Source organism: Garra rufa, chromosome 23, assembly GCF_049309525.1.
Source record: "Garra rufa chromosome 23, GarRuf1.0, whole genome shotgun sequence".
NCBI classification, from domain to species: domain Eukaryota; kingdom Metazoa; phylum Chordata; class Actinopteri; order Cypriniformes; family Cyprinidae; genus Garra; species Garra rufa.
Window position 1 is genome coordinate 38,577,787 of NC_133383.1, and position 24,595 is coordinate 38,602,381.

General features: G+C 37.4%; 2 protein-coding genes across 2 annotated transcripts; both read left to right on the forward strand.

The window, feature by feature from the left end:
* The first annotated feature begins 1,548 nt into the window (after positions 1-1,548).
* On the forward strand, positions 1,549-3,755 carry LOC141299035 (stonustoxin subunit beta-like). The gene is made up of 2 exons (XM_073829311.1): positions 1,549-1,648; positions 2,038-3,755. The coding sequence occupies exons 1-2, from the start codon at positions 1,549-1,551 to the stop codon at positions 3,753-3,755; spliced, it is 1,818 nt and encodes a 605-aa protein (XP_073685412.1).
* Positions 3,756-13,680: 9,925 nt separating this feature from the next.
* Positions 13,681-18,702, forward strand: LOC141299036 (up-regulator of cell proliferation-like). Its single transcript, XM_073829312.1, has 2 exons — positions 13,681-13,759; positions 14,081-18,702. Exons 1-2 carry the CDS (start codon positions 13,681-13,683, stop codon positions 18,700-18,702), a joined length of 4,701 nt encoding a protein of 1,566 aa, XP_073685413.1.
* Positions 18,703-24,595: the final 5,893 nt, after the last annotated feature.

Sequence of the window (24,595 nt, forward strand, 5' to 3'; positions counted from 1 at the left end):
CATCAGATAGTCCTGAAACTGGCTGAGTGACATCCTGGGGTAGTGAACTGTCAATCTGAATTGAAATCAGTCTGTGCAATCAGGGAGTTTCCTTTTAAGAGCTATTCAAAATCACAGACAAAATTAGTCTCGCCGATCGGTCTGCGCAGCGCAGCATGAGTTCGAACACACCTAACATCTCTAAAAACACATAAAGACTGATCAGTAAAGTTAAAATATCTCAGTGAATCCGCTGAAATATAAACTCGAATACATGTGATAATTTGTTTCATATGAATTCTCTATCAGCTACTTTTTACCTCTTAAGCATTATTTAATAATAAAAATAAGTAAATGAACGATTAAAAGGGACATCATAAGGATCTGGATGCACGCATAATCAGCTTGAACACGAAGCTTTTAACACACTTTTCAGCTAAGGGTTCTAACTCTTCAGCAAGAAATACACAACCAAACAACTGACTCATTTGCATTTCCAAAACTGACAGGTGATATAGCCAATAGGAAAAGACAATACGTTGCCTTTGACATATGATTGGCTTATAATCGAACGTGAGGTGCAGCTAAAGTGAAAATGAAAGAATGCAGATTCGTGATTTTCAGCTCACATGATATCTGTGTTAAAGGCGAATCACAGCAAACTTGTTTGAATGTTGTTACTGGGAAAAACTCACTGTCAAAACTTATTTATGAGTCTGATCAAGGAAAGACTACTTTACGTTCACTCCAGCGCCTGAATATTAATGCTAAGACAGGAGTTTTGAACAGGAGTGTAGGTAAGTACTATAGCGTCATTCTAAGCAACGGTAACAAAAAAAAAGGTTGCAGTAAAATCCTCATGTCTCAACTTTTCCACTATTCATGTGAATAATGGCTTCATCGTTGATTTGATCAGTCACAGATCAAAACGTAATCAAACAATTTGATCAAGATATGAATACATAAAAATGCTAATACTGGACAAGTATGGAGAACGATACAGATTATCCTAAATTTTAAAAATATTGTTTTCTTTCCGTGTACACACACCAAAACACAAAGAAGCCCTCACAGTTTTCTATTACATGACACTGTATTTACTCCAAATCATTTGTGTACTGACTTTACGGTAAGCTGTTTTCCTGTTGTACTGTTGTAAGCCTCGTTTTCCTTACCTCCTGTTTACTCACTTCAGTGTCTGATCTTCTCATGTTCAGTTGTTATGTGTTGCCTCTATTTGGATTATATCTTTTTTTACTGAATATTTTCACCTGTTATATTGAATAAAGCCTTCATTTACAGCCCGCCTCAACTTCATCACAGATATAAATTCATATGCACTTGAGGATAAGGATGGCATAAGGTGCAAAGCTTTAGTGATTTGTCAATTAGTTTTAGCACATTCTCACACATACTTCCTAGAATAGAAGTCATTTTACAATTGCATTTGTGTTGACTGTTTACAGAAAAATCCAATACTTATTTTACTACTAACCATGATTGAATTGATATGTTTGTTTTTCAGGATTGGTCACCTTAATACTTCCTCTTGACTGCCCTGGTTTCAGTATGGATTCAGTGGGAGTGAATATTATTGAAACTGCAGCTCTGGGGAGACCCTTCCAGCTGGGGATGCTGTATGACTGCAGAAAAGATGCACTAATACCAGGTACCAAAGCAGAAATAAAACATTTTACTTGACAGTAAACAACTTTCCCACAGATCGAAGTAATTTAAACTGTAATGTGTTACACAGGCAGTGTAATAGATTAAATCCAACTGTTTTATTAAGAAAATAACTGCAACAAACTTATTCAAACAGAGAACAATGATTGCAGAAACACAGTAGAAAAAAAGAAAGAAAAAATTAACAAAGATAAAATGTTCATTATATGAATACATTTGAAACACTACCAAAAGTGAAACACTTATGATCATTATTTGTTGAATTTATCACATGCACAGATTTTCACTTATAAATATGCGGTCTGTGTAGTCACTCATCCTGGAGGAAAATGTCTGTGGATGCCTTTTTTAACCCTATTTTTTCAATCTTAGGAATTACACTCTGGGATAAAGAGCAGCTCCAGCAGAGTATACGTGCACAACCTCAAATTAATACAAGTCTCAGTGTTACAGCTTCAGACTCCATTGAGGAAAAATCTCACTTACTGAACATTGACGGTTGTCTAAAACTGAGTCTTTTAGGTGGACTCGTCAATGTAGGTGGAGCAGCCAAGTATCTCAGTGACACAAAGAAGTCCTTCAAACAACAGAGACTGACCTTACATTATCATTCAACCACCAAATTTGAGGCGCTGACCATGAACCATTTGGCTTCTAAAAATATAGAGTACTATGAAGTGTTTGATAATGATACAGCCACACATGTGGTGACAGCTTTGCTGTATGGGGCAGATGCTTACTTTGTTTTTGATAGAGAAGTTTCATCAGATGAAGACAAAAGCACAGTAGAAGGAGAAGTAAAAGCTGCCTTTGAGAAACTAAAGGTCATTTCAGTAGGTGCACAGATTGATCTGAGCATGGATGACAATCAGAAGACTGCTGTTAAAAAACTCAGTTGCAAATTTCATGGAGACTTCCAGTTACCGTCTAATCCAGCCTCTTTTGAAGATGCTTTGAGGGTTTTTGCTGATCTTCCAAAACTGCTGGGAGACAACAAAGAACTTGCAGTTCCATTGAGAGTTTGGCTTTATCCCTTGGACAAACTACATTCATCTGCTGCAAAACTTCAAAAAGAAATCCACACAGGTCTAATCAGAAAAGTTGAATCAGTAATCGAGAGCTTAAACATCACTGAAATGCATTGCAGTGACCTTCTGAAGGACATACCTTCTCTGGTTTTTGCGGGATTTCGTAATAAAATACTGCACCTGAAACAAAACTGTTCTGCTTATAAGTTAAGTCTCATGAAGAACCTTGGCTCTCTGTTGCCAAAAATCCGTGGTGACATGGAAAAGGAAACAGCTCTGGCTGATCTTCTGTGTCATCATGAAAAATGTCCATTCAGAGAAAGTGATCTTCAACAGTGGATCAAAGAGAAAGAAATGGAATCACTCACAATTAAAACATTGCTAAAACAACTGAATGATTCCGAAACAAAGGTGGAAGAGAATCTAGATGAAATTTTGATGGATCTGGATGTTGAAAATGTGGTTAGCTACACATTCACATCATTTGAGTGGCCAGATGTGCTCCTTTTAAAGCAAAAAGTCTTCCTCAGTCCCTCAACAATGAACAACAATGACGGGAATGCACCTGATGCTGAACAAAAAACTGTGTTCACCGCTAATGTCAAAATGACTCTGAGGAAAAACTTGATCATCTTTAAAAACCTAATCAAATCAAAAACATCTAAATCAACTAAATTTATTGTCATATCAAAAGAGATGGAAAACCTTCCAGGTTCCTGCATTCTCCTGTATGAAAATGGATCTGAGGAAGCCACTTGTTTCATTCCTCCATTAAAGCCAGCCTGTCCAGTCACTGAACAGATCACAAGTGACAGAGTGGTTGCAAAGGTGTCTCCATCATGTCCTGCAACAGAAGAGCTCAAGTTACTGTACAAAATGAAGGAGGAAAAGGACTGGAAATATCAATCTGTGCTACAGGGACAAAGTACAGTTACTCTGACAGATCTCAGACCTGACACTGAGTATGAGATCAAATGTGCAGCTGTGGGGAAACTGAACTACACCGTAGACAGTGATGTCATCAGAGTTACTACACATCCGAACAACATCAGAGAGGTATGATGCTTATTCTTGAAATACCAACTAATAACAGTTTTCCATACAGAAATCTCTGAATTATTACAATATTTGCAAAAGGAATGTTTGGAAATCTATAACTGATATTTCCTACTGGCACACTAAAACAAAAGAATGTTTTAAAATGATTTGTGGAATGTATAATAAAACCGTGGGCAACAAAAAATAGCTTGGGAGGTTGTGGAGAAAGAGTAATATTTGTGAAGAATAGTGCAAGGAACTAATGGAACATAATAATTTTATCATAGGTGTTCATGGTCTTCTCTGATGATGAGAGATTCATATTCAAAGGGAAGAAAAAGTAAATAATTGTACTACTAATAATCTGAAACCATATCTAGTGTTTGTAGGTCCAAGAGGTGAGCTACTTAAAGGTTGTATCAGCGATTCTAGGCTGAAACATAAAGTGTCACATTCAGCTGACCTTTCTTCACGATCCGCTCGCTGCCTGCCCCATAAATTGGCTGTAAAAAAAAAACGCGTCTCTGTGGTCAGCCTGGGGTCCGAGATATGCCAAAAAAAAAATCAGTGCTACCAACCATTCCACAGAAAAACAAACAGTGTTCCAACCAATCAGCGTCAGGGGTTTGGTGTTGTGGACTTTCCTACGGGTGCAGGGATGTGAGGGAGGCAGAGCGAAAGTCCACAACACCAAACCCCTGACGGTGATTGGTTGGAACACTGTTTATTTAACAGAGACGTGTTTTTTTTACAGCCAATTTATGGGGCAGGCAGCGAGCGGATCGTGAAGAAAGGTCAGCTGAATGTGACACTTTATGTTTCAGCCTAGAATCGCTGATACAACCTTTAAGCACTCAAATTGTACAAAATCAGAAGTATTGAGAAGCCCCTGTCTGCAGCCTGCAGATCGAGGCGGGGCTGAATCTGGGGCGGGGCTGCATGTGTCGCCCCGCCCACATGCCTTCTCATTGGTTGTAGGTAAATGAATAATGTCGAGATAACGTTACTCCCACAACTCATCTCATTGGTGGCAAAGTAATGACGTTGAATACATTATGAAGTTAAGGGAAATGAAATAGCAGATAAAATAGCAAAGTTACTAAAAATAATCAAATTGATTTTACAGTTATTATTAGAGGAACAAAAATTATTATTAAAAATAAATTAAAGAAACAATGGCAACAACAATGGGAAGAAAATAGGAAAGGACGGTGGTTTCATAAGATTCAAAGGAGAGTGGGAGAAATAAGGTGTACAGAGAGGAATAGGCGAGAAGAGACAATAATATCAAGGCTTCGGTTTGGACACACGGGATTAAATGGAACATTACTGAAAATAGGTAAACATGGCACAGGGAAATGTGAATATTGCCGGCATGAAGAAAGAGTGGAACACCTCATATTAGAGTGCAGGAAATATGAAACTGAAAGAAGACAATTGACTTTAGAGCGTAATATGGAATTACCCATATAACCAAAAGATGGATTATTTATTATGCAGCTGCCTTTTAAACTCCCTAAATTTATCAAGACGTCTTGCTTTTCGATTTATTATAAAATTACTAGTATAACAAATTGTAGTACTTTTACCGTCCTTAAGTATATAGTATAGGAAGTGCAGAAAATCATTAAGCTCACACACAAACAGCCTATAAGGGTGAATTATTTAAATACTAATATATAGTTCACTACAAATACATTAAATAATTATGGTATAATAATTAAATAATGCACTCAATGTGAATCGATAGGAATATTAAATATTTTATAAAATTTAATAACATCTTTTAAGTTTTATCTTGAAATCTAAAATCTATTGATCTATATATTAACCATACTTGTTCCCGCTGTAGTTTTGTTACTCTAAATTTAGTCTGAATCATTTAAGCTCTTTTTTGCCATCAGCTTGTCAGATGTTTGGTCCAGTTATTACTGTCAATCATAGCAATGAATCTCGCATATTTAGCCAAATTACTCTATTTTTTTAAACTGGCATTTGTCATTCTTGAAACGGTATACATGGACGTTTGGTCCTCTTAGACAAACAACACTTTTCTTCGATTGTGAATGGATTATGTAGAGAAAACGAACAAAGTACGCTCATATTACGGCACAGTACAGTTGACCAGAAATGCCTTAGCTGGCTTGACTAAACAAGGAAGTAATCTGATATGGTAAATTAATAGCGAAATTAGAAGAAATTAAAATATGTTTCAATTTAGTAGATATACTTCGGGAAGGGTCAACAGATGGTTATAGGGTGTTATTTCAGTTTCTTAGAGAAATGAATGTATTTGAGCACAGAGGACCCAGACTGCTGTTTCGCGTGTCACTAAGATCGGGAGTGAAAATCAGAAATAACTGTGAACATTATAATCCAAAATAAATAACAGTGAAATTCATTTATGTGTCGTCATAATTCATTCATGTGTCATAAATGTTTGTATTTATAAACAACTCTGATGTTTAACAACACTTTTCTATTTATTAATTTAATAACATAAGGATAGTGGACACTCTTGCTGATAATTTTCCACATTTATGTATCTTATTAACAATTAAGATAATAAAAAAAAAAAAAGCTGTAAATAAACACCACTGGTTAACATTGCATAACATGCTTGTAAATGTATGTAACCTTGGACCACAAACCAGTCATAAGCGTACGTTTTAATTGAGATTTGTACACATCTGAAAGCTGAATAAATAAGCAAAGGATTCAGCGTTTATATTAAACGTATAATTCATAAGTATAGTTTCCAACTGCATTTGGCGTCAATCCATTTCACTAACCAATGAGATGAGTTGTGGGAGGGATGTTGTCGACGTCATTAATTTACCTACTACCAATGAGAAGGCATGTGGGCGGGGCGACACGTGCAGCCCCACCCCAGATTAGCCCCGCCTCGATCTGCAGGCTGCAGACAGGTGCACTTGGAAGTATTAGCAAAACTTGCAGAAAAGTTTGTAACACTTTAGAATATGGTTCCGTCATTAATAAATATATACACAGGAACAAATGACTAATGCACCACCAACATTATAGTAACTACTATTAACTAACAAGAAATTCTGATTAACAAATCAGTAAGTAATAGCACTCAGCTGAAAGTGGTAGTTCACTATTAGCTAATCAGTAACTACTATTTTTTTTTTTTACTATTTACTATTTTATTTATCTCCCAAAGAACTACTAAGAATTACTATATGTTCATAAATAATGTGAATGATGCAAAATGTATAATTAATTCTAAAGTTAAAATCATTGTAACCCACTAGTAATGAGTCAAAAATTACCAAATACTTCAGAAGGGATTACTAATTATTTGGATTCGTATTCTAAAGTGAAGATCATGATAGCTCCCTAGTAATGACTGAAAAAAAAAAAAAAAATCCTGTTCTATCCCAATCCGACAAAAAGACTGGGGGAATCCCAGTAGAACGACTCCCATTGCCTCCCACTCCCGTGTTGTGTTTTTTTTTGGCCGGAATCTGTAAGTGACAGTAAAAAGATCAGTACAGTACAGATCACAGCATGCCCACCTTAGTTAAATCCAATATGTAGTTTTTGTTTATGTTATTTTATTAAACTGAATGCCAGCTTAAACAATGCAGTGTGCATTGCACACACATTAAATTTCATGTAAAACATCCATGAAAACACACAAACATTTTCTGTTTGAACTGGTTCATTAGAATGTAGACATTTCACTCTCAATAGATATATTTTTCATGTCTGTAAGGCTAGTATACTTAGGCCTGGCTTCACAGACAGGGCTTAGACTAAGCCAGGATTAGGCCATAGTTCAATTAGGACATTTAAGTAATTTTTATAAACATGCTTAGAAAAAAAAAACATTACTGGTGTGCATCTTGAGACGAAACAAAGGCACTGATATATTTTAAGATCAATCAGTGCAATTTAATTTCAGTTGAAACTGCTCAGACTTACATTTTAGTCTAGGACTAGGCTTAAGCCTTTTCTGTGAAACCGGGTGATAGAGATTTGAAGTTTTGTGCTTAAGTTCAGAGACCTAGGTAGCAGAAAGATTCTGTTTGCTTTAATCATTTTACAAAAGCGCAACATTTTGTTGTTATTGTGAGTGCACACAAATAAACGTAGAGTCTTTACAGATACAAATGACAGAGGTTTTTTTTCCAGAGCAAGTGACCGCACATGTGCGTCTACAAACAAATAACAATTAGTCGTTATTAACAATTAAAATGAGACATAACTATATAATGGTGAGCTTTTTTTAATGGAGAAAGAAACTAAACACATTAAAGTTCTTCGTTATATTTATATTTTTGTTTATGTAATTTTAACTACATCCTCCGATTTTGCTTAATAGTACACAGAGATGAGTGGGGGGAAAAAGCATGGAAAACGAGGGGGAAAAAAGCCCCCGCCTCCAGGCAACAAAGAAACATTTTCTGTGCAGAGTAAGTATTCTTTTTCTTTTCTGTCTGTTACTTTATCAGCCAAAATCACACTACAGCCTTTTTATTAACAGTGAGTGACCATTTCACAGAAGCAATCATCCAACATTTCTCCAATACAGCCATGCTGAATGCTAGTGTGTAACTCAAACATAGAATTTGGTTGTGGACTTGATGGACCATATTGAAAGAGAGGCACATTCTATGATAATTTAGGCCTTGAGTAGGGTATCAGCCAGTAATCAAGTGTATCCAACCACAACCAGCCTACTTCAAACCACACTCAATACAAGTCGCACCTGCTACTACATTGTTACTACCCTAAAAAAAAAACACCTAACTGAATAATGTCATTAGAGCTGTTCTATTTGTTGCTACGCTATTACCACAAAACTCAAAATGTTTGTTTTCCCTACTTTTTGAAAAGTACTCGAATGAAACTGTACAGTAGGTTTAGTAACTGAGGGTTAAGACTGTTGTCAACACAATAAGTGTTCCAGTAGAGAAGTCAGAAAAAATATAATGGAGTTCACTCATGTTTAGCAGTGTTAGCAAAAACAAAGCTTAACACCTAATTTTTTAACTACAGACACATGCACCATAGCAACATGTTGCCAGATAGAGGTTTGGCAGTAATAAGTGTATGTCTTAATAATGACATGGGACTATAGAAGCCTATGGCTTTCACATAGGGAGCATCCATCTTGAATTCTCAATGTTTTCCATTTGAAAAACCTGATGTGGAGCTTTGAATCTCCATACCTCTGATAACAAATCAAATGCAGCATTAGGAACTTTCAGTAGAAGTAATGTAAGCCAGCTGTCAGTGGTGTCATTTAAAGTGAAAAAAAAAAAAAACTTCAGTACACTGGAAAACAACATATGAATTATTACAAATATTTTCCAGAATAGGGTGGCATGTGCAGTACAGATCAAACACAGTTTGTTAATGAAGATGACGTCTATTTGAAAATTTGTGTTAACGTTTTCGGACATAAGAGCTCTGGATCGTTAGTGACTGTTCTGTACTCATGAACCCGCACGAGAACAGTCTCACTTCGGCCAGATCTTCTGTAATTTACTGCTGGCTCTCCATAGTGGTTAAACACAAGATATAATTTGTTTTAGGTAAATCTAACAGGTAGTCTTTGGTCTCATTAAACTATTATTTGTTCTAGAGCAAATAGTTTTTGGCAAAATCTCATCATTCAATGCTGTATATCAGAGTGCTGTCTTTGTACGTTTGACTGAAATGCCTAGCAACTTTTATGTTGGCTGTTGTTGTTGTTTATTAAATAGTATTATTCAGTAAATAATATTTTATATAAATAATAGTAGTATTTAAAAAGTGTTTAGTATTGAGTAACTCAACGTTTCTTCGTTGCTAGTTCTAAAGTAACATTTTGGAATTAGTAATGGAGGCTTGGGCTCAGCGATTTAACTGTCAAACTGAGATTTGAATCTGTGGTGGAAGGAAGTAGTTTTGCACATTTGAAGGTTTTTAAACACTCCTTTGTTGTTTCTTATGTATTTTACACACTCGTGCCGTTGAACTGTTGTATGAATGTAATATCACACTCGTCTACGTCTATCGCGATTTTCGTTTTATTTCTATTAATCATGCAGCCCTAAATCAATATACTTATTTACGTCACTGATAGTTTCTATTTTGCTGGGTTAGACTCTACTCTGAAGCAGGAGCTAATTTAGTTCCCCCAAAAGGTGTTCCTAGAACTAATTTGTTCCTGCTGAACACGCCAAAGAGCAGGAGCTTCCAGCACTGGTTCTAGGAACTATGAAAAGGTTCTTTCCTTTGTGATTAAGAATCCATCAGAAGTTATGTTTGTAGCTATAAATCTATGAGATTAATTGATGACTGTCATCATCAGGCTAAATCAAGACCAGGAGTTGAGGTTGTAAATAATTTAGTTTCAATAGCAGAAGTCAGCTTCAAATTCTTATACAACAATACTTATAGTCAGCCGTTTACATTTGTACTTCAGGTTACATGATTCTGATTGGTTAAAGGCACAAATAAAGATGGAATGTAGCCAAACATGGACATCTAGTTCTTCCTCAAGGCTGAAGACATGAAACTAGGCCAGGACTCTTTCCCCCCAAAAAAAGAAGATATAATTATCTCATAGTCACAGTGTTAGTCAATATTCTTATTTAATTTCTGTGCTGCATGTGAGAAGAGAATCCTTTACTCTTAAAATTCATAAAGAGGTCTACCATGTGACAGGCAGAGACACAGTCCACTGTACCACACAGGAGAGTCCACCAGAATGTTCTAGAAGGTGTTCTGAGGAGTAATAGAAGAGTAGAAAACAAACAGTACTGAAGACAACACAATCCCAGTTCCTTTATTCTTTGTGACAGAAGACTTCGCCACATCAGGATCCAGCAGTTGTGAGTCAACCAGATTACCATGGATCCGGTTAACCAGTTATTGTGTCTACGTCAGAGAGATCTATCGATTGAGGACTATGTACGGCAGTTTTGTGAGTTATCCTATTATGTACCTTTTGAAGAAGTTGCTTTAAAGGATTTTTTTCGTGTTGGACTTAATGAGCCTATTAAATCATGGTTCCCTAAAGGAAAATTCAATTGTAGTTTAAAGGACTTTATGGACTATGCACTAATTTTGAGCGGCTCTGCATTCACTGTGGATGTCGCTAAGGAGGAACATAGCACCACTCTAGAGCCTGTTCACAAAACGGCCGCCCTTCCTGAGCCTGTTCACAAGATGGCCGCCCTTCCTGAGCCTGTTGCCAGGATGGCTTCTGTTCCTGAGTTCCCGGCCAAGATGGCTGCCTCGCATGAGTCTGTAAGCAAGATGGCCTCCCTTCTAGAGTCTTTTCACAAGATGACCTCCCTTCTAGAATCTGTTCGCAAAATGGCTGCCCTTCCAGAGTCTGCTCTCAAGATGGTCACCCTTCCAGAGCCATTGCACAAGATGGCTGCCCTTCCAGAGTCTCCGCTGCCAGAGCGCCATCCAGTGACCGCTCGCTCAGAGCCTGCTCTTCCAGAGTCTCCGCTGGAGACGCCCAGCCCTCCTGAGTCTTTGCTGGGGTCGTCCAGTTCTCCAGAGCCCGCTCCTCAAGAGCGCCGTCCAGAGCCCGCTCCTCAAGAGCGTCGTCCAGAGCCTGCTCCTCAAGACAGCCTTCCAGAGCCTTCGCTGGTTCAGCCCAGCCTTCCAGAGCCTCCGCTGGTTCCGCCCGGCCCTCCAGAGCCTCCGCGGGTCCCGCCCGGCCTTCCAGAGTCTCCGCTGGTCCCGCCCGGCCTTCCAGAGCCTCCGCTGGTTCCACCCAGCCTTCCAGAGCCTCCGCTGGTTCCATCCAGTCGTCCTGAGATTCCTGTCTGCCCGGTTCTGGTCACGGAGCTCATGCATGGACTGTTCCCACCCACCCTCCCTGCTGCTCCAGTCCCGCCATCTCTGTCTCCTGACAGTCCCTCTGCTCACCCACATCCCACCTTCGGTGCAGAGGACTTGCCGTGGGACTGCCAGTCTCCATCGGTGTCCAGACTGAAGGATCCCTCACCATCACCTCCAGTCTCAGAGTCCTGGACTCCACCTCGGCCCTCCGACCCTGCGGCTCCACCCCGGCTCTGTGCTCCCTCGTCTCCGTTGTCGGCCGTCGGCCCACCAGCTCCTCCGGGCTCCATCGTCTCTCCGGCTCCGCCCCGGTCAGTCGTCGCCCCACCTTCGCCTCTGGACTCTACTCCTCCGGCTGCGCTTCGTCACTCCGTCCTGCCGGCTCTGTGGACCTCCTCCCTCCCGTGGGCACAGCCTCGATCCTCTGTCACTCCGGCTCCGCTGCGTACCTCCGGACCTCCATCTCCGCCGGGGTCGCCAGAGCCTTGGGTTCCGCCTTGGTCCTCCGGATCCTCTGTGTCGCCCAGGACCATCGACTCTCCAGTTTCGCCTCGGGCTCCACCGGCGCCACCTCCGTCGGTCGGCCCCAGGCAGGAGCCAACCCTTCCTCCACCATGGCTTCTCCCTCCGTCGGCTCCGCCTCAGTTTGTGGTTCCAGTACCCCTACATGGACCTGGCCCTCCATCCCTCCCCCTGTTCCGCCTCCGCTCCACCACCCTCCAGGTGGTATTAGGTGGTTAGAGCGTCTGGAAGCCGCTCCTTGGGGAGGGGCTCTGTCACGTATCTGGTCTATCCTGTCATCATGAACTCTTGCACCACACTTCATGGACTTCATTCCCCACAAGCCACTGCACTAATCACTGCATTCACCTGCTCTCACTTTACTGATTACCACTCACAGCTGCACCTCATCACACTGACTGCATTTAAGCTTCTCACACACACAACCACTCTGCGAAGTCTTATTGTTCCATCTGGTCATTATTTCCGAGCGTTTATTCCCGTGTTTGATTTCCTGTGTTTTTGATTCCTGGACTCCTTCCCGTGTTTTGATTCTCGCTGCCAGCCCCGACCTTTCTGCCTGTTTTGACCACGAGTTCTGCCTGCCTCTTAGTGTTTGTTTTGTGTTTGTTTTGTTTAATAAAATGCTGCAAATGGATCCGCACGTCTCTGACCCTCCTTGTGACAGGTATAGGGGGCGATTTCGGATACAGCCGAGGACTTACAAGACCAGGAACAGGAAGCTGGATGCTATCTGACAAAATAAGATTTTAACAGGAAGTGGTGACAAAATCATGACATATGTAGTATTCTGATCATATTTGTGACCCTGGACCACAAAACCAGTCATAAGGTTAAATTTTACAAAACTGAGATGTATACATCATATGAAAGCTCAATAGATAAGCTTTCTATTGATGTATGGTTTGTTAGGATATGACAATATTTGGCCGAGATACATCTATTTGAAAATCTGGAATCTGAGGGTGCAAAAAAAATCAAAATACTGAGAAAATCACCTTTAAAGTTGTCCAAATTAAGTACTTAACAATGCATGTTACTAATCAAAAATTACATTTTGATATATTTACAGTAGGAATTTTACAAAAGAATCTTCATGGAATATGATCTTTACTTAATTTCCTAATGATTTTTGGCATAAAAAAAAAATCAATAATTTTGACCCATTCAATGTATTTTTGGCTATTGCTACAAATATACCCCAGCGACTTAAGACTGGTTTTGTGGTCCAGGGTCACATTTGAGGATCAGTGTGGTCAAATAGCATTGCGTACCTTGCCAACATATTTTAGGCTAACATCACTTTGGATAAAATAACATATTGCTGTTGTTTTGATTATCTTTTATGTTCTCAAACTTGTCGTTTGTGTTAGTCAAGGGTAATGGCATCTTAACTATTATTGTGGTTTCACTAATCCATTGGTAATGGAGAGCCTAAGTCATTTTAATGACTAATGTCAACTTTATGTACTCCTGCACTTATTTATATATATATATATATATGTATGTTAATACATAATATATTCAAATCATATGTTTACAAAATGCTAACATATTTTGACTTTTGCTATGTACTTATAAACTTAATGTCGAGGCTAATGAACTTAGCATGTCGAGTATTTGTCCATGTCACTGGCAGAGGGGTAAAGAGTTGGAGCGAGGGGTATGTCTAGTCATCTGCAATCAGGGTAGCTTTGCAAATATTGCGTGAGGTGTAAATGTCTGTGATAAAGAGAAGAGAGACACTGATGATCTTCTCAGCTGTCTGCATATGAGTCACTCCTACTCCCAAACAGAAATCTTGAATCTTGAATCTTATAATTAATTACACTTACATAATACAATGAATTGACAGCCATATTAATACAAAAACAGAGTAATAATTTTTATTTGGTAAAGATGTAGCTGCTGATCAGTAAAGATGAATAATAGTTCAGAAAGTTCAGAAAAAGATTGTCTAGGTTCTTTCTGGGGATTGTAATTGTGACTAATTTTGTTCTCATTTACAGGAAACATTGTGAAAAAATTTCTGGAAAATTTGGGTTTGGTAAAGTACTATGATGAGATGCTGACTCTACACACAGTGCTGCAGATCGACAAGAACAGTGTGACAGATGTGCCTGTTCAGTCACTTTCAGATCTGCCATGGCTGTTCTTGAAGAGACTGATGATGCTACAAAGGACAGCGAGGAATGTTAAGTGTTTGTCATCAGATGAGACAGAAGATTCAGATTGCGATGATGATCATGAGACTGAATCAGACTGTCCTCAGTCAGTAAATCCTTTAGACATTTTAACTGCTGTGTTCCTTTGTTCTGACAGTTTTCTTCAGCAGGAAATGATCATGAAAATGTCAATGTGTCAGTTTGCAGTGCCTCTGTTGCTTCCTAACAGTGATAACAATCAGATCACTCTTATGCTTTGGGCAATGAGAGATATTGTGAAAAAATACAGACCACACTCATTGCTGGATCCAAGTAGATTTGTGGAAGAAAGGATTGTTCTGTCAGAAATGCCTTTAGTGTCTTTTGTGAGACTTGGTAGATGCAACATTTCCAAATCAGAAATTCTGAATAAGTTGCTCAGCAATCCACAGCAGTACACTGATATCTTTGTGCACTTCAACATGGATTGTGGAAACATCAATAAGAAAATATCAAATGGCTTAGTTGAGATGGCCTGGTATCTTCCTTGTGGAAACAAGAACATCGATGTCTTTCCTGAGCCTGTAGCGATTGCCAACTTGAGAGGTGACATCCGGGACTTTGAAACACAATACTCTTTTCTTTGTGAGGCTTCGACTGTTGTGTTTGTGTTCTTTGAATCACAACTTTTAGATTCAGAGTTAATTTCAGTCCCCAGTCAGAAATCTACACCTCAGCTATTTTTTGTGGGAGACTCCATTAATGAGAGCATAAAAGCTACAGTCAGAAAGATCCACCTGAACAAAAGCAATTTAATTTTTAAGGCTGAACAGAATGATGCAGACTTTGTTGGCAAAATCCAGAGCAAGTTGCAAGATGTAATTAAGTACAATAATTACAAAACATCTGTTGGTCATTTAGCTAAGACTGCACAAAAACTGAAAATATTGGTGGATGAGGATGCTGAAGAATGTCAGCGTGCCAAAGCAAGTGCAGATGGAATCACATCAAAAATTAATGATATAGTTCAGTTTAAGGAGGAGGAGCTCCCCTTGCAAGGAGGAATATTAATGAAATTGGCCAAGTTAGAGAAGGAGGAATGCCGATTAACGAAAGTTGGGAATAATAATATTGAGGACTACAAAAATTTACTTCTGATGGTGAAAAATAATCTCCGAAAGGATCAATGCAGCAAAGGCATGTCTGCTACTATGAGCTGCTTTATCAATGCAATATCAACACCAGAAAGAGCCTACTTCTTAAAATGGTTAAGAATCAATTTGGAGAACTGCTCGCATGAGGTACTGCCCCGACTCAGAGAAATGTACAAACAGAAATTTCAAGATATTTCTGGGAGCAAGACTGAAATTGCTGAGCTTGATAAAAAGATTTCAAACAGTTCTTTAGGAGTGGAGCACTTCATTCGAGAGATGAGCCAACTTTATGAAGCTGCAGTCTCACTCCCAGAAGATGCACTTTCCCGAAAACAGCTGGAACATTTACCTAAACTCTGTGCTCAACTACTGCTGGATGGATTTTCACTTGAACTTGTGGATGGAGATTCTTCCAATATCCCTGAAAAATGGATTACTAGTGTGTTTTCTGAATTAAACACTCTGGTGCAGCCCAAAAACAAGATTATGGTTGTCACTGTTTTGGGTGTCCAGAGTTCAGGAAAGTCAACGCTGCTGAACACCATGTTTGGAGTTCAGTTTGCAGTGAGCAGTGGAAGATGCACCAGAGGAGCCTTTATGCAGCTCATTAAAGTAACAGAAGAGTTGGCTGCAGAACTCAAATGTGATTATATAGTGATAATTGACACTGAAGGACTGAAATCCCCTGAGCTCGCACAACTGGACAACAGCTATGAACATGACAATGAGTTGGCTACTCTTGTCGTTGGACTGAGTGATGTTACAATTGTCAATATCGCTATGGAGAATTCAACAGAAATGAAAGACATTTTGCAGATTATTGTCCACGCTTTCCTCAGGATGAAGGAAATTGGAAAGAAACACACATGTTTGTTTGTTCACCAGAATGTTGCTGATGTCTCAGCTCATGATTCAAACATGAGAGACCGTAAATTTCTGTTGGAACAACTGAATGAAATGACACAAGCTGCAGCCAAAATGGAGAACAAATTGGAGTTCAAGAAATTTACAGATGTAATAAATTATGACACTGAGACGGGTGATCACTACATCCCTGGACTCTGGCATGGAAACCCCCCAATGGCACCAGTGAGTATTGGCTATACTGAGTCTGTGTATGCTCTTAAAAAGCATATAATGGAGATCTTCAGAGGTTACAAGCCCAGTGACATAAATGATTTTCTTAGATGGACCAAAGATTTGTGGACTGCTGTGAAATATGAGAAATTCATCTTCAGCTTTAGAAACAGTCTGGTGGCTGATGCATACATGAAACTATGCACAGAGTACAACACATGGGACTGGACATTAAGAAAGCAAATGCACACATGGGCATTAGAAGCTGAAACAAAGATTTTAAACTATGGAAAATTTGACAACTCTGAAGAGTGCACCATTGAAGATGTCCATTTTCATTTGATACAAAAAGCAGACATTGAGCTTTCAAAAGGACAAAATGAAATTTTTGACAAGATCAAATTATACTATGAACAAGGAGAAGGCCATGTTGAACTAGTGGAAAGCTATCAACAAGATTTTATAAACTCTGCCAAGTCTCTGAAGACCGAGCTTTCAAATTCAATCAGAATCAAACTGGATGCAGCTCTTTCACGTCGAAATGGAATGATGAAGGTGGAAGGAATCAAAAAGACATACATGGACACAATGGAGAAAAAAGTGCTGGACTTGCTGAAACTCTGTCGTGAGAATAAGTCAGACATGTCAGACTCCATGCTGGATGAAGCATTTGAAAAGATGTGGCAGAAGACTGTCAGGGCATTGCCATACATATCACCCCAACCACAAGATATCATCACAAGAGTTCTTCTTCATTTAAGGAAAAATCTTGAATCTAAAGGAAGTTCAGTGGCTCAAAGCTTAGACAAAGTGAAGGATTTAAACAGTTATGGCCAAGAAAAATTTAATGCTAAGAAAGACAAAAAATGTTTTTTCAAATTCATTTTTCCAAATTATATTCAGTTAGTTCAAGAGATGTCAGACAACCTTATCATGGATTGCTGGGAATTTATTAAAGCAAAATGTCAAAGTAAGGATGATTATGATGACACATACATCAGGGAAATTCTTAACATGATTGATGAGAAACTTAAGGCTCATGAAGATCTTAAGCTAAAGGATGATTTTGAACTGAACCTTAAATTACACATATGTGGCTTTGCAAGCAGAGAATTTCAAAAGATTCACATTCAATTTATCGAGGAAAACAACCCACGAACAGCCTTGGAGACCTTTAAAGAAACATACCGCTCTGACTTTATTGACCTTTACAGTAAACAGGACCAATGTCAGAAGAAAGCTGATGAATTCATGAGAAAATGCCTAAAACCTTCTGTGCAAAAATACATGTCTGAGGTCTTGGGCCCAGAAATGGCAGATGAGATGATTGGTGAACACTCAGATATTTTCAGTTCAAGGATGGCATTTCAGAGATTCATCTTGAAAAATCTTTTTGATAAAAAAGATTTCAAATCCTATTTGTGTTTAATTATCTCATATGAAACATATGTCAAAGACTTTATCTGTGATAAAATCAGAGAACACTTTACAGCAGAGAACAGAATGATCAAACTAGAGGAAAAGCTTCTTAAGAAAGTCATCAGTGAAATTATCAAGGCCATTGAAGACACAGAGATGGACCCAAAAATAAATGACATCAAAGGATTCATCCAAGACATCTGCAGGAATCTTCAAAAAAAGCTTGTTATTCCCAGGGATATAGTGGACAAAATCAGCACACTGAACAATGCAAATCCAAAAAAATTTGCTGAAAGCCTTCAATATTCTGTGAAGGACATGGACGAATCACTGAAAGAAAGTTTCCAAGCAAGAAATTTTGAAAGCAAAATAGAGCATCTTCAAACCAAACCAATGGATGTGCTGTTCAAACACATTCAGGGCTGTGGGAAACAGTGTCCATTCTGCAAAGCACCATGTGAGGCTAGAGGAGAAGTCCACGCTACACACTTTGTCTCAGTCCACAGACCAGAAGGTCTCGGCAGATACAGATTTGATGATTCTAAAAAACTAGTAACAGACGTCTGTTCATCATTGGTGCTTGGCGACACACACTTTAAGTGCCATGACACCAATGATCAGTGGTATCCATATAAGGACTACGAGAAAATCTATCCAGACTGGCAAATTGATCCAGACCCAAACAAAGAATCATCAGATGTCTATTGGAAATATGTGATGGCAAAATTCAATGACCAGTTTGCAGAGGAGTACAATGCAAAGCCGGCAGATATACCTTCATCATGGAGAGAAATCGAAGAGGCTGAGGTAGAGAAATCGCTCTTGCCATGTAATTAGAAACCATAAGAATAAGAACTACTGTCGCGGTCTGGACATAAATAAGCAAATACGTAAGATTTTCAAATGTAATCTTTATTGCAGTGTTAAATATGTTTCTGGCATGTTGTGTTTGGAAATAGTTATTTTAACCCTAACTGATGTTGTGCATAGCTTTGTATTTCCCAGTTAAAAATAAAGTGTACTTCAATGTCATAAAAAAAGTAAGTTTGAATGGAAAAACATAAATTCTCCAAAACCGATTCACCAAGCTTACAATTAAATTTTATATCTGAAATCACTCATGCAATCTGATAACAACTTTCTCATAGATGTTACACTTTACACTTTACACTTTACAACTTTATTAATCCCACAAGGGGCAATTGAAAAGGGGCAGTAACATCTACACATTTGATAAAACACAATACATGCACACTACAAGAAAAGATACGAAGTTCACAACCCATCATGCTTGTCTTAATTCCATAGAAAATACCATTGTGGAATTCAACAAAAAAATAATTAAATAAATAAATAAACAATAAACTCTGCTAAGACTTTAAATTATACAAACGAATAGCCTCTGGAATAAAACTAAATTTATATCTATTAGATGAGCATTTAATGCTCCTAAATCTTCTGCCAGAAGGCATTATTTCAAAGTACTCCTTCAGGGGATGAGAATCATCTCCCATGATACTTTGGGTTTTCCTTAGCATTTGTTGCTCATAAAATTCTGCTAGACTCCGCAAAGGTACACCAATGATTTTTGAGCAAGTCCTAACTAGAGCCTGCAGACAATTTTTATTCTTTAAGGAAAGAGATGAATACCAACATAAAAAAGAAAAACTCAAAATACTCTCAATAAAAGTTGTGTAAAATATTCTCAGTATGTTTCTTTGTACACCAAAAGAATTCAGTTTTCTAAGAGCATACATTCTTTGATGCACTCTCTTAGTAATAGCCTCCGTATTCTGCTGGAATTTTAAAGTGGAATCAAAGAAAGTTCCAAGATACTTGTATTCCTGTACCCGTTCAACTACCTTTCCATCGAAACACAGGTTTTACTTCTGCAGAAGCTTTTCTAAAATCAATTACCATCTCTTTCGTTTTAGCAATATTCAGTTGTAGTTCAGCTTCTTTACACCACTTAAAAAACTCATTATGATCACTACTGTCATCACAATCTGCATTCGTTAATAAGGATAAAAAAACTGTGTCATCAGCATATTTAATTACATGACATTTGTCCTTAATGCTACGACATGCATTTGTGTATAGTATAAAAAGAATTGACGACAGTACACATCCTTGCGGAGATCCAGTTGACGTAACAAGATGTTGTTTCATTTGCTCAAATAGCATTTAAAAAAGTTTATTTTTCAGGCTAGACCAATCAGTGTGCATGCAAAGTCCTAAGCACACGATTGTGTCTATAGCAACCAGGACTTCTAACAGTAACTGCAGTGACACGCTGACTTTACCGATTAGTGGTTGGCTCTTTTATTCAGAAGACGGAGAGCTTCCTTATAGGCCATACTGAGCGTTGCATTTTTCCCCATTTAAAACTATATGAGTGACACGTCTTGGGTATTCTATAGTCTTTGGTGTAGTCAGATAAAGTACCAGAAGTGTTTTATAACTGCATTGCTTGCTGCATTGTGTGAAGTGATTTTGTTGTACGTCACAAAAAGAATTAAATTGTTTTGGACAAAACACTTTAGTGACATAAATGATTTTCTTAGATGGACCAAAGACTTGTGGACTGCTGTGAAATATGAGAAATTCATCTTCAGCTTTAGAAACAGTCTGGATGCAGCTCTTTCACGTCGAAATGGAATGATGAAGGTGGAAGGAATCAAAAAGACATACATGGACACAATGGAGAAAAAAGTGCTGGACTTGCTGAAACTCTGTCGTGAGAAAAAGTCAAACATGTCAGACTCCATGCTGGATGAAGCATTTGAAAAGATGTGGCAGGAGACTCTCAGGACATTGTGATACACAGGGTTTCAACCACAAGATATCACCACAAGAGTTCTTCTTCATTTGAGGAAAAATCTTGAATCTAGAGGAAGTTCAATGGCTCAAAGCTTAGACAAAGTGAAGGATTTAAACTGTTATGGGCAAGAAAAATGTATTGTTTGTGAAGACAAATGGAGGCAAACCAACTGGTATTTAAAAAAGTCAGATCAAGATTTCAAAAGTTCAAGAAATGTCAGACAACCTTATCAGTGATTGTTGGAATTTTGTGATTACAAAGAGTAAAAGTAAGGATGATTATGATGACACATACATCAGGGAAATTCTTTACATGATTGATAATAAACTTAAGGCTCATGAAGATCTTAAGCTAAAGGAAAATTTTGAACTGTCTCTTAAATTACACATCTGTGGCTTTGCAAGCATAGAGTTTCAAAAGATTCACTGTCAATTCATCCAGGAAAACAACCCAAAAACAGCCTTGGAGAACTTCAAACAATCGTACCAGTCTGACTTCATTGACCTTTACCACGAACGAGATCAATGTCAGAAGAAAGCTGATGAATTCATGAGTAACTGCCTAAAACCTGCTTTGGAAAAATACATGTCTGAGGTCTTGGGAACAAAAATGGCAGACAAGATGGTGACTGGTGAAAACTCAGCAATTTCCAGAACAAGGGCAACATTTCAGATTTCAGTCTTGAAAAATCTTCTTGATGAATTTAAATTTGAAAAATATTTGCTTTTCATTAAGTCATATGAAACGTATGTCAAAGCCTTTATTTTTGGCCAAATCAGAAAGCACTTAACAGCAGATAACAGAATGTTAAAATTAGAGGAAAAGCTTCTGAATGAAGTCGTAAGTGAAATTACTCAGGCAATTGAAGAAGCAGAGCAAGACTCAACTATAAATGACATCAAGGGATTCATCCAAGACATCTGCAGGAAACTTAAAAAAAGGCTTGTTTTTCCCAAGGATGCAGTGGACAAAATCAGTGCACTGAACAATGTAAATCCCCCAAAAAATGGCTAAATGCCTTCAATGTTCTGTGAAGGACATGAATAAATTACTGAAAGCAAATTTCCAAGAAAGAGATTTTCAAAGTAAAATACATAATCTTCAAACCAAACCACAGGATGTGTTGTTCAAACGAGTGTGGGGCTGTGGGGAACAGTGTCCATTCTGTAAAGCACCATGTGAGGCTGGAGGAGAAGCCCACACTTTGTTTCAATTCACAGACCACAAGCTCTCTGTGGTCACAGTAATAATTATTCCCATAAGCTAGAGACAGACATCTGTACATCATTGGTACACAGCAACCAAAAATTTTGGTGTCATGACACTAATGATCTGTGGCATCCATATGAGAAATACAGAAAAATCTACCCAGACTGGCATATTGATTCAGACCCCAACATACAGCCCTCAGCATACTGGAAATATGTGATGGCACAATTCAATAAGCAGTTTGCTGATGTGTATGGTGCAAAGCCTGCCAATATACCCTCATCCTGGAAACACATTACAAAGACACGAGTAGAAGAAAGCCTAAAGTAAACATCAACTATCTAGTGTCTGTCTGGCCTCTCTTCAAAATAGTTTGGTACACGATGGTTAGAGAACTTTAAAATATCATTGTATCCTATCAGCAGTAACAACAGGAGAGCAAAACCTGCTCTGGGTTAAGATGATCACATATCATAAAACAGTGAACATTGCAGTGCCATTACACAAAATTCTTCACATTATGACTCTTGATGTAAACAGACTGCAGCTTCCACTTGCTCTTGCCATAAAAGAAGCCAGTTTTTATCATCATTAATAATAATGTTTAAAAAATATATATTAAAATGTTGTAATATACTCTATGTGAAACATTGTTTTTGTCACCTATATATTCATGGATACTTTTGTTTTCTTGAAATCCTTATACTGAAAGTGTTATTTTATTATTTTTATGTTTATTTTTGTTTGTTTTTGGGTGTGGGTGTAACTTTTTTCAGTTAAGAACAATTTTAACATTTGTGATGCTTTAAATGTTACTCTATGATTGTCATGACTGTGTCATGTTTTTTTTTTTTTCACAAGCTATGTTTTCGAATTTTAAGTTTAATTTGAATACATTTAATTTTGTCTATTGTACGCATATTGAGAGCTGTTGTTCTGTGTGTTATGTATCCAGGCAGACAGATTTATTAATCATGGAGACTTTAAGCATTTGCCAACCAAATGCAAACAATTGTATCTGAATAAATACTGAAATACTTGTATTGTTGTGCTGATGATAATAATGATAATAAAAATAATGTTTTGTATACTACATTATATACTGGGTCTTCCATTATGCCATCTATTAGAGAGAGAATCAGAACTTCTTCTGTAGCATCCTACACATCTTTCCAGAAAGTAGATGTGGTAGTTCACTTTTGAAATTCTATACGTAACTTTGCAACTACATGTCTCATTGGAGTCTGCTAACTTTCATTAGAGTATTAGTAGACTGTTAGGTTAGGGTTAGTAGAATAAGTTGACATTACTGCCATTGTTATTTAAGTTAGAATGTCTAAAGTGGAGAATCAAAACAAAGTGTTACCAGATATTAGACAGACAGTTTTACTCTAATGACTAGTCATTGACATGTTGCCAAGGTACTTTAATTCAGTACAATGGCTAAAGTAGACTCTCAAAAAGTGTTATTGTAGTTGTTGTTATTCCAGGTGCAGCACATGTCAGCTGTCACTAGTTTAGTACATCCCTCTCATTGCCTTCACTTTGCAATATATATGGAACTGAGTCATCTAAAATCTAAACGATTTAGATGTTTAAAGATATCAAGTATGTCATACAATATTACAACCAAATGTGCATGAATTTTAGCAGTGATATGGATTTTTTCCCCCTTTATTTTAGCATTTCATAAAATGATTCTTCAAAACTATCCAGTCAACACTTTATTTATATTTTTATGTAGCAAAGACATGTGGCAAATTGCTTATGCATTCAGCAAAAAAATGGTAAATAATTAAATCAAATATATAGGGCTGCCACTAATGACTATTTTTATATCGTTTAATCTATCGACTAATTTATCGATTAATTTATTAATCTAAACGACTAATTTTCCACAAAAAAAGTACAATTTTACTTAAGAACATTTTATTTTTAATGAAATAAATTAAATGTAGATGTTTTTGATTATTACATTTGAATGGAACCATTAAAATGGAATCCAGAAAAGTAAAGGAAAAGAATTTGGTAAAAATAAAACTGTAAAACTCAATTCATTAGACTAAAAATAATAAAAATGTAATTTAACCATTAAAACAGAGAATGAAAAATTTTAAACAGAAAAAAAAAATGATTTTGGAAATAAAATAGATTTCATAGAGCCTTATAATTATAATTAGGCTTTTTTTGTGGTAATAAAAGTGTAGATATACTGTAAGTAAACAATAGCCTTTATAATTACTTAAAATACATATTTATTAGAAATAAGGCAATAATAATTAGTTCAAATAAAGTACCAAAGGCAAGAAATCATACTGTTTTATTGCACAAAACTGTTAAAATACATATTGTATTATACATATTGTACATAATTGACGCACATATAATAAACCTGCATTGCATATATTTAACTAAATCGTAACATTTGTGAATTCATAATTATGTTTAATTATGATATTTAAGTGGGTTTAATATATAATGCAGCCTTGGAAAACAGTCTAATAATGCATTTCATGGATTCTAGTCCGTGAAATGCGCTACTTCCGGTATTTTGCCGGTTGGTCGACGCTGGAAAAATGAAATAGTGTTTTGTTTTGTTTTTTTGAAAATCAAATAGTCAGTTAGAATCTATGAATCATGACAGCCGTACAAATACAAAATAATACTGCAGAATTCTGATTTTTATGCTAATACATGATA

Coding starts and splice junctions, on each gene's coding strand:
- LOC141299035 (XM_073829311.1), top strand. CDS start 1,549: ATGGATTCAGTGGGAGTGAATATTATTGAAACTGCAGCTCTGGGGAGA. Junction 1,649..2,037: donor AAAAGATGCACTAATACCAG/GTACCAAAGCAG, acceptor TTTCAATCTTAG/GAATTACACTCTGGGATAAA.
- LOC141299036 (XM_073829312.1), top strand. CDS start 13,681: ATGTCGAGTATTTGTCCATGTCACTGGCAGAGGGGTAAAGAGTTGGAG. Junction 13,760..14,080: donor TCTAGTCATCTGCAATCAGG/GTAGCTTTGCAA, acceptor TCTCATTTACAG/GAAACATTGTGAAAAAATTT.